Source organism: Molossus molossus, unplaced genomic scaffold, assembly GCF_014108415.1.
Source record: "Molossus molossus isolate mMolMol1 unplaced genomic scaffold, mMolMol1.p scaffold_m16_p_4, whole genome shotgun sequence".
Lineage (NCBI taxonomy): Eukaryota > Metazoa > Chordata > Mammalia > Chiroptera > Molossidae > Molossus > Molossus molossus.
Genome location: NW_023425377.1, coordinates 51,795,744 through 51,811,539, shown reverse-complemented (window position 1 = coordinate 51,811,539; position 15,796 = coordinate 51,795,744). Strand labels below are relative to the sequence as shown.

Here is a 15,796-nt window from a genome sequence, read left to right as displayed (position 1 = left end):
AGCTCCACTGGCCCAGCATGAGGTTCTGCTCCCAGATCAGACCCTCTCCAACTAAGAGGCTGTGAAACCCTGGCCCAGGATCAAGGTGGGTGGTGCTGAGGAGAGCACCACCCTGTCCATCCCAAGAAGGGTTTCCAGGAGGAACAGTCATTGGGATGTGTCTTCTGTCACTCTTTCAGATTCAGTCCCCAAGCCGCCCACCCAGCTTCAATGGGGAAGGGCTAGAAGGGCCCGAGTGCCCCGAGGTGGCTCGCAGGGACAGCACCCCAGCTGAGAACCGGCCAGCCAAGAGTGATGTGCCTATCCAGCTGCTCAGTGCCACCAACCAGATCCAGAGGCAAGCAGCCGTACAGCAGCAGATCCCCACCAAGCTGGCTGCCTTCACCAAGGGCAGCAAGGACAAGGGTGGCAAGAGCAGGGGCTCCCAGCGCAGTGAGAGTTCTGGTGAGTTCTGTGCTTGGGGCCAAGGTGTGGGTGGGGTGGAGCCAAGCTAAGTCTTCAGGAATGGGTGATCTATGGGATGTGGGTGACTTCCCAGCCTCAACCTAAATGGGAGATCCAATCATGAGCAATTGTGATACCAAAGAAGCTCCTGGTAGGTGAACAACAGGACCCCAGGGCCATCCTGTAGAGATGCTGGAAGAAAACCAGAAGACACAGCTGGCAACATAGATGAGGCCCCTCCCCAACTCCCCATGTGGAGGTTTTTCATCTGAAGAATCAATATTGACATGACAGACCCCAGGTCCTTTTCCCACCTCAGTTCTCAAACTGGAACAGAGGCAAGGGAGTGTCTTGACAATTCAGAGAGAAGGGACCTGGGAGACCCTTAGAGGTGGTCACCAGAGGCAAGGGGTCAGAGCACCCTAGTCACTTGGAGACAACACTGGTGACTGATGCTAGAGCTCCCTACACAGCCCATACTTGGTGCTGACCTAAGTGCCAGGGGCTCTATCCAGTGTCCTCCTTCCACATAGGGGACACTAGGCCCTTGCCCCAGAGCACCCTGCAGTGGGTGTGTCTCCAGTCAAGTTCTGGGGTTCCCTTGGGTACTGTGAGGGGAGCCCTTCCTGGGACACTCCTCAGGAACAGGGCCTATGTCCCAGGACGACTGGGTCCAGAGATTGGCTTATTCCAGGGGCTTTCTGGGGTTGGTTGGGGGCTGTTCTCCCCGTTTTTGTGTCACTACATGTGGAGCTTACTGTCTCAGCAGGGTTCAACCCCTGGAACAGGTGCCGTGGGATGTGCTAAGGAGTGGGGGGGGCTGCTAGAGGTGGGGGGCTGCTGTGTGCCTGGAACGAGGCCAAGCACCCCAGGCTGCACCCTCTTCCCTTTATCAGCCTCGTTCGACCTGAAACAGCAGCTACTTTTCAATAAGCTCATGGGCAAGGACGAGTATGCCTCTCGGAACCACTGCTCACTGAGTCCTGTACAGCTAGGCAGCCACACTGTGGCAGTTCCCCCAGGTGAGTACAGCCACCCAAGCGGCAGGACCACCCACCATACCTGTTGGCTGCTGACACCACGTACCCTTCTGTCTTCCAGACCTCTCCTACCAGGCTCCAGGCCCAGCCCCAGCTGACATACCCCCTGAGTACTTCCCCCTCCTGCCCATGCCACAGCCCCTTACACCACTCAACAAGGAAGAAGTGAGCAAGGAAGACGTCATCTTCTTCTAGGGGCAGTGTGGCTTGGGGTGCAGAACCCTCCCTGTCCTGTGTGCCCCCTGCATTCTCTGGGGAATTGCCAGCTCTCCCTCTTCCCTGCCCAGCACACCTCCATGGATGACTGCCTGGCCAAGGTTGGGGTGAGGGCCCACCTATCATCTCCAGGCTCTTTCTGTAGGATTAACAGTGATGCCTTTTTTTTTTTTTTAATACAAAAAAGAATGTTTTCAGTTGAAGGTTGAACCAGAGCTAACCCAAGGAGCTAAATTGTAGCACCCCATTTTGGCAGGGAGAGATAGACTCCAAGCAATTTTTCCAAGGTAGTGACTAACTGGTGGTTCTCTACATGGAGCCTGATTATAGGCCAGACCCTAGTCTCAGGAGAAGGTGCCAGCCATTAGGAAACACTGCAGCTGTACTGTATCATTAGGGCATCAGAAGGGACAGGGTGGTGTCAGCTGTTTCTTCTTGGCAGAATCAAAGCAGAGATCTACATGGGTTCATGGTGAACCTCAAGGCCAGGGCATGGACAAGAGAAGGGTGGCACTCAGCTCACCAAGGACAGAGGAACCACAGGGCAGATTGTCTAGAAAGGATGGCCAATGGCACTCAAGGGTAATTCTTTAAGGTCAGAAGCTCATCTTGAAAGGGTCTGACTGTTAACTCATTTTAATTTGGTGGGGTTTTTTAAAAACCTGCTCTAGTCAAATTCAGTGCTCAGCCTATGGGTTCAGCCAGGGTCAGCACAACCCAAAGTCCTGGCCTTAGTCCCCATAAGATGGGCTGGTTTTCCCAGGGCCTCCAGGAGGGAGCCCCTAGGGCTGGTGTCTGATGCTGATGGGCTGATGCTGGTACAACATGGAGCAGAGAGGTGGGGCTGCTGATGTGGGTAAAATGCTAGAGGGATCACACGGCCTGGAGACCTCCAATGTATAAGTGGCCACCTTACAGGCATCTTGCATCCAGTGAGTTACTGTAGCTGATTGTCAACTTGCCCCTAGAGGAAGTCAAGGGCCACCAGTCCACCTGAATGGCTGTAGATGTTGGGGATGGTGTCACATATCCAGGGGTGGTGATTGGGTCAGATCTGTGTTCTACCTCTGATCAAACTCAAGCTTGAGTGCTGGTGCAGGAAAGGGGACATTACATAATTTTTCTGCATCCCAGGCTCCCTGCACTGGCCCCAGAGCCAAGCACCTCCCAAAGCATTGGCAAGAGGACTGGGTCCTAGACTACCCAGGAATTGGGGCACTGTAGGGTCAAGGTGACACAGCCAGTCATTGACAAGGAACTGAAAGCAGCAGTTCCACACCCAAGCACAGCCCCCCACTGGCCCCTCCAAGAACCTCTCCCCCTACTCTCAACTTTGCCTACGGGACTGGCGTCAGCAAGGACCAAAGAGAAGTATCCTCCTCCATTCTGTGACACATCAGAGCTCATCTATGCTGTGTCTGTAACTAGTGTTTTGTTGTTTTGTACTGAGACAAACCAGAGCACTTTAGAAAATTCTACTTCCTGTTCTTTTGTGAAGAAAACATTCCGTGCCTCAGACACCACAGTTCCTCCGGCGATAAGTCCAAAGGATTCCCCTCAGCCATGTGATGGGAATGGACACCGCCTCTCAGCTGAGGGGGTCTCCAGTCATTCCACACAGTGGCACAAGTCTTTGGCACATTATGTCTGACCAGTACCCTGCAGTCACTTCTGGGTAGGGCCCAACTTTATTTGTAAAGTTGGTGGCCAAGCAGATGTTATTCCAATGGGATCTCTGCACATCTTCAGTAATTTTGACATTATCTTAGACCACCCAATGATTATTATTATTGTAGCATTTCCTCATGCAGGATGTTTCAGAACTACCTTAGAACTTAAAACCTGATTCTGGCAATAAAAATGTCTTAAGATGAGCTGATAGTAGTGGCTGTTCTTCAAGGTGTGTTATAGGATCATGCTGTATTGGTAGGGGCTCCCCAAGGCTCACCTCATCAGGCAGGGCCCTTCAGACCATCTGCTGCAATAGGATCTTAGGGAGGCCTGGACACCAGATCCAGGGCCTTGCAGGATCCTGAGAACCAGGGTGTGATGTCTCATCCCTCCCATTGGGCCTAGCACCATAGGAGCCCCCTCATCTACTGTCACTTCCCTGAAGCTGGGGTGGGGAATGCAAGGGAATGAGGACACCCCTAGGCAAGTGAAATTGCCTCAGCACCTGCTGTAACCAGCTGCCTGTACCCCATGCCTGTGGTGAGTGAAGGGATCCATCAGGAAACCACAGAGGAGCTTGGGCCCTTTAGCTTGTTCTGGTTCCCTCTGAGGAATCCCCAGATGATTATGTTTGGACATTCAAAGCTAGAGGCAGAAGACCCAGGAGTAGATTTTTGGGGAATGACATCAAGCCCTCCCACACTTTCTGGGTCCCTTCCTATCCCTGTGGTCCTAGGATGTCAGCTTCCTGCTGCCTGAGCCAAGAGTTTGCCAGACACACTCCTAGGACCAGTCAAGCTGAAGAGGCTAAGCTGCTGGCCCAAGAAGGGCAGTGGGCAGGGGCATGTGGCCACACTGCAGGCAGGGTCATCTCACCTGCCCAGCTGTGGTCCCAAAACTGACACCTGGCTAGCCCTGACTGCTTGGAAGCTGCAGCCAGAGCCCTGAGACCTGGCTCTACCCAGGTCCACAGGGATGCCAGCCTTTTGAGGTACCTGTGACATAATGGGTCACAAATCCAGGTGTTCACAGGGCTTCCCCAGACATGCTGCACTTACAGGTATTAACTCCGAGTCTCCAGACAGGCAGGCAAGTGCTGCTCTGACTCCCACCCTAATTCGCTGGTTCCCTGGGCACTGCCATATGCCAATGTGCCCCACCCCCACCCCATCTTGCAATAGGGAAGGGGAGACTAGGCCAGTGGCAAGGTGGGGTTTCTTCTGAATCCCATGTTACCCAAAGCAGCCCTCCACCCCAGCTGTTCCCAGCCACTTATCTTCCCCATAAAAGAACGATCTGGTTGAAATCACTTGAGGCTTCAGGGACTGAAACACAGGTCTTGTTGAATCTTCCAGGTGCTTGGTGGACATAAGGTAGAGCCTGATTCCCTCTTTCCCACTGGGACTAAGAGGTGGGGGTGGTCCAAAGACATTAAGATTGATTGGCAGGCATGGGCTGGCCACCATCTACCAGTGCCACACACACATGCAGCCTAATACCAGCCTAGAAACAAATGCACCCATCCTGCCATGATCTGCATGAGGTTGGAAACAGCCATGGCATCTTCAAACACCAGTCTGCACTGCTCAGCCCCAGCCAGGAACCTATGAAATGCTCAGACTGGCCCTGAATGGATGACAGCCCTGGTAGAAGCTGTGGCTGAGTGTCAACTACTTTGGCCACAACAATTACCTCACAATGACCAGGAAGAAAAGTATGTGATGTGGGTGTGGCCTGGCAGGAGGCAGCATGGGTGGAAGGTATCTGTGACTACAGGAGAGTGAACTAACATCTGGAAAGAGAACTGATATCTGTGGGTGAGGGCCACTCAAGGGTGGCCAGCACAGCCTGCTGCCCCCAAGCAGCCTTCACCAGAGAGGACCGACTGGCCAAAGATGTTCCAGAAGACAACTTGGGAGGTATAGTTTCCCACTGCAGCTCTGTCCCATAAGAAACAACAAGAGCATACAAGCTGCCACATCCAGAGGTGGTACCTTCATGCCCCCCTAAAATAAAGGCATACCAGCAGGAGAGGGCATGGAAGTGAGTGACCTGCAGACAGGAGGGGACAGAGCTGGTGAGTTTAGGAAAAAGGATCAGCACCACATGGTTAATTCTTATTTCACCTTTTCTAAGGCCCACTTGGCACATACCATTATGCCTTCCTGCTTGTCTTTATCCTAATACAGAATGTCAGGGACGGAAGTGAGGCTCTGCATGGGAGCTGGGGGTCCTCTGCTCTGGTCCTGAGAAATACGCCCCCCAAGAGATGGGGCCTGAGTGGAAAGACCCCAACCCTCAGCACCTGGGGGACTTTACCCCTGCCCCACTGTGGGTTTGTACCCCAGGTCACTCCCTGTGTCCTCTGGTTTGCATCTCCCCTCACATGGCCTTGATTTGCTCAGTTAGAGACCCAGACCCTTGCCCAAGTGATTTCTGCTCTATGGGGAGTGGTCCTCCAGTGGGGTCCCGGCTGTGTTCACCCACCACCAGACCATGTCAGGATGTGGCTGTGTCAGCCTAGCCACTGGTTCGGACTGCCTGGTACACACTGAGGAGAGAGGAGATGGTGCCCAGGAGGCCCACCAGCCACGGGGGGATGCGGCCTGCCCAGAGGACACCTGCAGGCAGCCAGTGCACAGCATCGGCCAGATCTGCCAGGTTGCTCAGAAGAATCAACAGCTCTGACTGAATCTGGGCCTCCATGGCCCTCCGCTTGCTCCAGGACAGCTGGCTGTGGGATCAAAGAGGAGTCAGTCGGGCAGGAAAAGGAATGACCATAGACTCTGTGAGCAAAAAGGAGTCCTTGTCACCCCCCTTCCCCCCCACCCCCCGACGGAGCCCACACATGAACAGGACACAGACTTCTGTGGAAAGTCTCAAGTCCAAATCTCAGTCCTCCTAACCCCCTGGAATCAGAGAGGTGGGGTGGGGATTGGTCTTTGGGCAGGTTCCAGGCCTATGCCAGCCAAGCACAGTCCTTTCCCAGGATGAAATAGTGACATTAACTATGGTTCTCAGTAAACTGACTCTTCCTATTATGCTCTCTGCTGGGTGCATGGCTATGATGGCTCAGTCCTGGAGTCCTGGCTCTGCTGTTTCAAGCAAGCCTCATTTTCCCCATGTGTAAGAGTCATACCATCCACCTGGAGGCTGTTGTGAGGCCTGATGATCCAGCCACAACACCCCAGCATGGACCTTGTGCAGGGGCAGAGCTAACTGCTGGCAACTCAGAACACCCCCTCCTCAACACCTTCCTCCCCTGGTCTCAGGAAAAACCCTAGGACTTGTAGGAGGGAAAGTCAGCCTTTCTTCTGGAAGAAATACCTGGTGAAGGCCACTGTAGGGCTCCTCAGCTGATGTCTCAGCTTCAGGACCACCCACAGGGACCTGCAACAACAGAGAGGATGGGAGGGGCAAGAGAAGCAGGGTGGGAGTACAGGGGTTCGATCCCCAACACTGGCCTTAGGGGAGGCTCTGCCTCCTGCCACGGTGGCCACAGGTTACTCATAACGGGTGCTGAGCTCTGCAATAAGTGGCTCCAACCAACCTGTGTGAGGTGAGTCTGACAACTTTCTGGGCTCTTAGGGCTGGCATCTGTAAGCCAGTAGGTGGGCAGCCTCTAATGCTCCCTCAGGACTCTCAGGCCCTTTAGAGTGCCCACCCAGATTACCCTGCCTGGCCCCTGCACCATGGGCTGGGGGTGGGCAGGTAAGAGAATGTGTTAAGCACTGCCTGTTGGAGGGCCGACCACAGCCAGACTTCATGATTGGGAGGTCCAGGTCCTGGTCACATCTCCCCAGCCACTGTGTGCCCATCCATGTGACATGTCCCCAGAAAGTATGGGGCACAAGGCAGCACCTCAATGAGATAAGTGGATCTGCATGAAGCCACATGGAGGACTAAGGCAAAACACCAAGTCTTGGGTCCTGGGTCCCCAGACCAGTGGAATCAGAACTTCTAGGTACCTGGCCCCAGACATCTGCATTCCAGCAACCTTCCACGTGTCTGTCTGGCATCCTGGGGTCTTAAGGACACCTGGTCATGAAGAGCACACTCCACACCCCCTCACCCTTGCTAACATCAAATAGAGAGAAATGGAAAAACAACATGCTCTAAAAATGAGTGGAATCATAGAGTATGGGATTTTCAGGGCTGTGAAACTGCTCTGTGTGATACTGTAGTGGTGGATGGTGGGTTTAAGTCATGTTACATTTATTGAAACCCAGGAAATGGGCAACAGTGACCCCTAACATAGATCATGAACTTGGGGTGATGATGACATGTCAGTGTAGGTTCATCAGTTGTAACAAATGTCCCACTCTCATACCATTTTGACAGTGGGAAAGCCTGTGCATGGGGAGCAGGGGATGGGAACTCTACTCTCGCTCAGTTATGCTGTGAACCTAAAATTGTTCTTAAATATAAAGTCTGTTGTTGTTTTTTTATCCTTATGAGGATATTTTTCCATTTTTTGTTCAGATAGAGTGAGAGGGAGAGAGAGAGAGAAACATCAATGTAAAAGGAACACAACCCGCACGACCCAACGAGGGCCGGGGACAAACTGCAACCGAGGTACGTGCCCTTAGCAGGAACTGAACGTGGGTCTCTCTGGACCACAGGCCGACACTCTAACTGCTGAGCCAAACTGGCCAGGGCATAAAGTCTGTTTTTTAAAATAAATTAAATCAAGGCTTCCCCTAAAACAGGAGTGGTAGATCTCTTGGTACCAGAGATCACAAGGCCCCTTGGAAGCCTCAGGAGTATCCAGAGCCCAGCCCAGACCTATCGGAGTTCCCAAGCACACAGGAAAGTCAACAGACATAGTGACCATGAACATGAGGAGAGCTCAAATCAAGAAAAAGCACCGTCCATGAAACAGGGAGACCAGAGCAAGTAAAAATGTGTCCAAAGTGTGTAAGGTTAAAGGGTAGAAGAGTCATCAGAATATAAAGTGGGAATCTCTGGATTGTGGGTGATTTGAATCTTCCACTTTGGGTTCGTTCATTTTCCAGACTGAGATAACTGTCAGTGTCTAGCCCAAGGACAAGTGATAGCAGAAGTGGACAGTGCCTACCTCCACCCAACCCTCAAGGTCAAGGGTCACCCACCTCCCTTGTGGGATCCAAGAGACCTTTGCTGCATGAAATTCTGCAACAGGAGGTCCTTCACCCCCTGTGCTTTCTGGGGTGAGGGACTGAACAAACCCACTCAGCAAATTTGCAAAGAAGAAAATGTTTGGGAGGAAACCATTATTTTAAAGTTTTAGAAACCTCACAGTTTTTGGAAGCATAGAGCCAGCCAGGAAACTCCTGGGTGTTCTCTATCTGGAGATGTTTGCTGATGACAGTGCAAGCAGGACTCAGGGACCCAAGTAAAGGCAGCCACAGCAGCCACTTCTGTCCAGGCCACTAAGTTATTTCTTCTTCAGTCCAGTGGGCACAATCTCCAAGAATGCTCACGTTCTAATCTCCAGGATCCATGAATGTGTTCCCTTATATGAACTTTGGACTTTGCAGATGGGACTGAGTTAAGGGTCTTAAGATTATCCAGGTGAGCCTAATAAGAGGGAGACAGGAGGGTCAGAGAAGCAGATGCAACAACAGAAGGAGAGGCTAGAGTAATGTGCTTCAAAGACAGAGAGGAAGGGACACTGGGTTAAGGAATGCAGGAAGGAATTCTAGAAACTGGAAAAGGCAGGGAACACATTCTCCCCTGAAGCCTCCAGAAACATTGATTTTAGCCCAGTGAGACCCATTTTGGACTTCTGACCTCCAGAACTGTAAGATGATCAATTTGTGTTTTTTAAAGCCAAGTCTGTGGTGCTGTGATAAGTGATGTGTACAGTAGGGTGGCAACAAGAGGAGGAAATGCCCTGGCCAGTTTGGCTCAGCGCTTAGAGCGTTGGCCCGCGAACCAGAGAGTCCCGGGTTCGGTTCTCGCTAAGGGCATGTACCTTGGTTGCAGTGTGTCCCCAGCCCCAGTTGGGGTCGGGTCGTGTAGGTGGCAACCATCAATGTGTCTCTCTCACATTGATGTTTCTCTCTCTCTCTTCCTCCCTCTCTCCCTCCCACTCTATCTGAAGATAAATGCAAAAAAAAAAAAACAAGAGGAGGAAAAGCAGGAGCAACAAAGACCCATACTATTCCAGCCTGTCTGCTGTCTGCCAAATGGACCAGAGATCTTAAGTGTTCCCTTCTAACCTGCTGGGAACAGTGACAATGCTTACTTGGCAATCCCCAGAAGCAGGGAGAGGCCCCAGAAAATCATGCTCAGCATCCACCACCGGGCAGAGTCCATGTGGAGGATCTTGGTATCAGCAGCCCAGGCGATGTGCTCGCAGGGGTAGTATAGCTGATCAGCCAGGTTGCCCAGGACAGACACACATTGGACCAACATGTCCCCCTCCTGCAGGACCAGGAGGGGCGGGGGATGGCCATGGGGTCAGACCTACCCACTGCTTAAGGGCCCAGGCCATGCCCAAAATAAAACCTTAAATTTTTTAAAGTTTCCAGATGATTCACATATACTATGACTTGGGATGCCCTACCTCAGAGCCTTTCTGTCCTGCCACAGGCTTCCAGGTCCTAGCCAAGGGGTCTCCAGGCCAGGCCCTCTGGCATAGGACCCTGACAGGGAAGCAGGGCAGGCAGCCCCACAGAGAAACCTGATGAGGCAGAGCTGGGTGGGGTGGTAACACCAGGCTGCATGACTTGGGTCATCTCTCCCAAACCAAAGAGGAGTGGTCACCATCCTGGCAAACAGGCAAACTGAAGTGCTTAGGGTAAGCTGCCCCCTGCCCCATCTCATAGGGACAGGCCTCCGGCCATCAAACTGCAGAACCTTCATGGGTTCAACATTCCACATTGTACCCCTGCCCTCCAACCCTGAGTTCTGAACCACACCACCTGCACCCAACCAGGCAGGGCCAGTTGAGGCTGCCCTTAGGGCTGCATTCCTGGTCCCTGCCCCCTCAAGGCCTTCAATCAGGCAAGGCCCCACACCTGTGCAGGGAGGAGATGCTCACAGGGCAGGGGAGACCAACACAAACAACAGACCAACAAAAGGGGCTTTTGTTCTGGCCAAAGGATATAGGAGGTACAGGGGCCCCCACCCCTGGCCTGGGACTAAGGAAAATTGCAGAGATGTTTGGGGATCCTACTAGGATGTACAGGAAGTATGCCCTAACCTAATAAGAGGATAGGAGATGGGTGTCAAAACTGGAGGAGGGTCCAAGGAAAAATTTGATATTTGGGATGATCAGGCCATGGACACTGGGGCAAAACGGGGGCATCTGAGCATCCAGCAGCTCAGGGGGCCCATGGAAGGGCAGGGGGAATGGGCAAGGCAACTTCTCAGCCCATTCCCTGAGGAAATGTCCCCGGGGAGGGGGGGCAAGTTTGCTCCCTAGTAAGGAGCACAGATCTACAGGCACTCATGTGGAATAATGCAGTACTGCTAAACCAGCAAAATATTATAAATAATCTACATGTCCATCAGCACGGGATTGGTTAAATAAATCACTGTCGAGCTACATAACAGAATACTACATATATGGCCATAAAAAAGGGAGGAACTCTTTTTGGACTGATATGGAATGCCCTCCAAGTTGTACTAGTAAGTGGAAAAAGCAAGTGGCCAAAGAGTGGCAGTGGCACACAACTATTTACATAAAAATTGTGTATTTGCCTGTGGGGGTACATGAGATCTCAGGAAGGAAATACAAGAAGCTGACAACAGTGGATGCCTTCAAGGAAAAAAAACTGGGGACTGGGAGGATCGGGAAAAAGAGACTTTTAAATTATACAGTCTAGGAATGTGTGAACATATTAGATATTTTTTAAATTTATGTTAAAATGAGAACCTCTTATCATCTCAAAAAAGAAAGTAAAATTAAAAAAATAAACTGCCCATGCAGTTGCCTTTAAACAAGTCCCTACAGCCCTGTACCCCATTACCTCTGACCCCAGGCCATACTGCTTAGTGTACATAAACATGGCCAAGTCATCAAAGAGTCAAAGGACGGTCCTACAGCAGCTGAGTTGGGAGGACAGTACCAGTAAGCGTGTCCCCACTTCTGACCTGGCTGGATATTGTTCCACCAGGATCCCACCAACCAGTTGGCAGCAGTACCCCAGGGTATGGATCTGTGGGAAAGCAGAAACTGTCAGCATGACCCTGCTCCTGGACTGAGATGGATCACCTGGCCATGGGCCCTGGGGGATGGACAGGCAGAAGAATCTAAATCAACAATATTTTAATAAAAGCTGAAACTTTAAAAAGAAATGTGTAGGAAAAATGGAAAAATATGCCACCATTGTCCAGAAGGCACTGTGGAGACTCTGATGAAGTGCTGGCTCATGTCACTGAGGACACAACCTCTGGAAATAGATGTGACAAGGACAAGAAAAGGAAACCCAATTTACCACATCCTGGGTCTTCCTTTTCTCAGATGGCAAAAGTACTAGGCAGAAATGTATATTTGAATCTACCTGGCTGTACCAACATCCCAGCTGGGCTGGCAAGTGGGGACAAGATCCAGCCTCAGTCCAGTGGACAAAGGATAATATGCTTATCCTTTTTCAGTCAAGATGGCAGCATAGGCAAACGCGGTTCGCGTCCTCCCACAACCACATCAAAGTTACAAATGAACTACAGAACAACCATCATTCAAAACCTCCTGAAATCAAGCTGAATGGAAGTCCTACAACTACGAAATTAAAGAAGCAGCCGCATGGAGACTGGTAGGAGGAGCGGAGGCAGACGGGCAGAGGCGGATGGCTGGTCCCACACCCACGTGTGGCAAATAAAAATCAGGAGGACACCCCGGCTGGGAAGGTCCTCCCTAAGGACTGAGGGGTCCCCGTCCCACACCAGGTACCCCACTCAGGGTTCCAGTGCCAGGAAAAGAATCCCCATAACTTCGGGCTGGAAAAACCAGCGGGAACTGAGGCTCAGGGAGGCTGAGGCAGCTGGAGTCCCAGGCAGCTCCTCTTAAAGGGCCTGCGAACGGACTTATCGGACTCTCTCCCTCTAAGCTTGGACGGGAGGTGGCTCAAGGGGCACCAGAGACATACAGGGAAGAACTGAGCTGTTTGGCATTGGAGCAAGGGCTGGAGAAGGGGCTTTCTCTGGGACAAACGTGCTGTCAGAAGCCTTTGTTCCTTTGGTGAGTCCTTCCCTGGGGTGGCAGACAGCTGCCATATCTGGGATTCCAGCAACTTGGCACATACTGGTTGCCCCACCCTGGTGATTCTCTGAGGCCCTGCCCACCCAACTTTCAGGCCCACCCAACTTTCAGGCCCACCCAACTGTTGCTAGTTGCTTAACCATAGGATTGGCCTGTCTTGGATCCTGCTTCAGGTTTTTCCTAAATTCTTTCAAACGAGCAGCATCTGATCTCAGCTAGCCCCATACGTCCCGTTAAGTAATACATAGAAACAAACACAGGGAGGCAGCCAAAATGAGGAGACAAAGAATCAGGTCCCAAATGAAAGAACAGAAAAAATCTCCAGGAAAAGAACTAAGCGAAATGGAGATAAGCAACCTAACAGATGCTGAGTTCAAAACACTGCTTATAAGGATGCTCAATGAACTTAATGCAAGTGAGGGCCTCAAGAGCATTAAAAAGGACCAGTCAGAAATGAAGGAGGCACTAACTGAAATAAAGAATAATTTACACAGATTCAATAGTAGAGTAGGTAAAGCCAAGAAGCAAACCATCAATTTGGAATACAAGGAAGCAAAAACACTCAATCAGAACAGCAAAAAGAATAAAGAATCCAAAAAGAGGATAGTGTAAGGAAACTCTGGGACTTCAAGTGTGCCAACATTCGCATCTTGGGGGTGCCAGAAGGAGAAGAGAGAGAACAAGAAATCGAAAACCTATCTGAAACAATAATGGCAGAAAACTTCCCTAACGTGGTGAAGGAAACAGTCATACAAGTCCAGGAAGCACAGAGAGTCCCAAACAAGATGAACCCCAAGAGGCCCACACCAAGAAACATCATCATCAAAATGCAAAAGGTTCAAGACAAAGAGACAATCTTAAAAGCAGCAAGAGAAAGGCAGCTAGTTACCTACAAGGGAGTTCCCATAAGACTGTCAGCTGATTTCTCAAATGAAACTTTGCAGGCCAGAAGGAAGTGGCAAGAAATATTCACAGTGATGAAAAGCAAGAACCTACAACCAAGATTACTCTATCCTGCAAAGCTGTCATTTAGAATCAATGGCCATATAAAGAGTTTCCCAGACAAGAAAAAGGTAAAGGAGTTCGTCACCACCAAACCATTATTATATGAAATGTTGAAGGGTCTTTTTGAAGAAAAAGATAAAATATATGAACAAACAAAATGGCAATGAATACATATCTACCGACAATGGAATCTACAAACAAAATGAATAGGCAGAACAGAAACATTCTCATAGATACAGAGAACACTTTGTTGGTTGCCAGATGGAAGGGGGGTTGGAGGAATGGGTGGAAAAGATGAAGGGATTAAGAACAAATTGGTTGTTAGACTGACAAACCTCGAAGGGAAGGGGGGTTTAGGGAGTGGGAAGAAATAAACCAAAGAACTTATATGCATATATGCATAACCAATGGACACAGACAACAGTGTGGGAAAAGGCAGGAGGGGGGCAGGAGTGGGGTCAATGGGGGAAAAATGAGGAACATCTGTAATACATTCAACAATAAAGATTAAAAAAAAAAAAAGGACAAATTGGTTGTTAGATTGATGAACCTCAAAAAGGGAAGGGGGGAGGGATGGCAGGATGAGATAAACCAAAGAATTTCTATGCATATATGCATAACTGACAAAAGTGTGGGGAAGGGAGGAGGAAGGCAAAATTGGAGAGGAGGGCGTCAATGGGAAAAAAGGGGGAGGCATATGTAATACATTCAACAATGAAGATGAGTTAAAAAATATGCTTAAATTATTTTAGTGAGAAGGAACCCATTTAGTGGGTGATTTAGGTCATTGTGAAATGGATCAGCTTCACCACCCTTCTATCTTGATTTTGTCTGCTTTTCAGAAATTATTTTTCCAGTTGTTTTACATACTATTTTAATGTATAATTCCTGTTCGGCCCCTTTGGAACAACAAAATGCTGCAATTTAAATGTCCAATTTGGTCGGGGTGGAGGATGTTAAAACTCAAATGCCTAGGTTGGAACCTAATGCCCAGACACCAGTACATACGCTGATACAACCTCAATACCTCTGTTATAGACTGGTTAGGACAAGTGGAGAGTCTGACTTCAGGGGCTTGGATGGAATAACCTAAATGCCCAACCAGATGGGGATGTGGTCAGAATGTAAAAATCCAAGCATAGGGAAAGCCCTACAAAACCCTAAATCCGAGAGATTTTTCGGGACAACCCAAGGACCAACTACAGTGGCCTAGTCAGATCCTGAATGTCCAAACATGGGGATTTGGTTAGAATGTAAATGTCCAGCCAAGTTGGGTTGGTGGGAACAACCTAAATGCTCAACTATAGGGGATTTGGTCCCAACCTAAGCGTTCAGACATGGGGAAAGGCCCGCAACATCCTAAGTCATCATATGAGATTGTTTGGGACAACCCAGTGAACTACTCCAGTCCAAATGTCCCAATGTGAGGATTTGGTTGGTACCGCTGTAAATGTCTAGCCACGATGGGTAGGCAGGAACAAGCTAAAAGTCCACCGCCTGGGAACCGGGTTGGAGCCCAGCTTGGACAATGCCCTCTGCGTCTGGGGAATCCTAACCGACCCCGCCCCCTCTCTGGCCCCAGTTTCCCGTCTCTGAGGTTTGGTCCAATTTCGGGTCCTCTAGCCACGCTCAGTCCCAGCCTCACCAGGCGGTCCCGGCCTCGGTACGACTCCAGCGCCAACGTCAGCCAGTTCAGGGCAGCCATTGCGACTTCGCCGTGACGTCACCGCGCCACGGCAGGGGGCGTGATCTGTCATGAGGTCAAGACCCGGAACGTTCAGCAAAGGCCAGAGGCAACATTTTGTCCTTGAACAGGCCCTTTGACTGTGTCATCCCCCGACGGAATTTGCTAGAATGGGGCTGTCACCTGTGCGCTCCCGCCGGCCTGTGCACCCGGGACTGTCCCGGGAGCTCGCTGCCTTCCGCCTCCCACCCGCGGGAGCTCACACCTGATGGCCCCACAGTGGCTTCTTTTTAAAGTTAACCGACGCACAAATTTAACCAACGCCCAATTACCCATACACACACAAATTATTCCAAGCAAAATCACTAACCAACTTGTTAGCTTGGATTCAAGGAGAGAGTTTTCTTTTTTAATTTCTCTTTCACCCTTTCTGCATTTTCTGCTTGTGTATAGTGAGCATTTGTGGCTATTGTAATATATAAGGCATTTTTTTTAAATTAAGGAAGTGCACAGACCCATTCTAGAAGAGTAAATAATAATGTGGTA

General features: G+C 50.4%; 2 protein-coding genes across 4 annotated transcripts in view; one reads left to right on the top strand and one right to left on the bottom strand.

The window, feature by feature from the left end:
• Positions 1–3,642, top strand: part of ARHGEF18 (Rho/Rac guanine nucleotide exchange factor 18) — a 75,331-nt gene extending 71,689 nt beyond the window's left edge. For all 3 annotated transcript variants that reach the window (XM_036240664.1, XM_036240665.1, XM_036240663.1), the window contains 3 exons: positions 180–444; positions 1,341–1,466; positions 1,546–3,642. In XM_036240664.1, the coding sequence (XP_036096557.1) occupies positions 180–444; positions 1,341–1,466; positions 1,546–1,679 (525 nt within the window). In that variant the 3' untranslated portion in view covers positions 1,680–3,642. The remainder of the gene's footprint in view (positions 1–179; positions 445–1,340; positions 1,467–1,545) is intronic.
• Positions 3,643–5,891: 2,249 nt separating this feature from the next.
• On the bottom strand, positions 5,892–15,271 carry PEX11G (peroxisomal biogenesis factor 11 gamma). Its single transcript, XM_036241941.1, is given in 5 exon segments — positions 5,892–6,105; positions 6,699–6,761; positions 9,601–9,779; positions 11,330–11,518; positions 15,212–15,271. Coding segments are annotated over 5 exon segments (705 nt in total).
• Between the last annotated feature and the right edge of the window lie 525 nt (positions 15,272–15,796).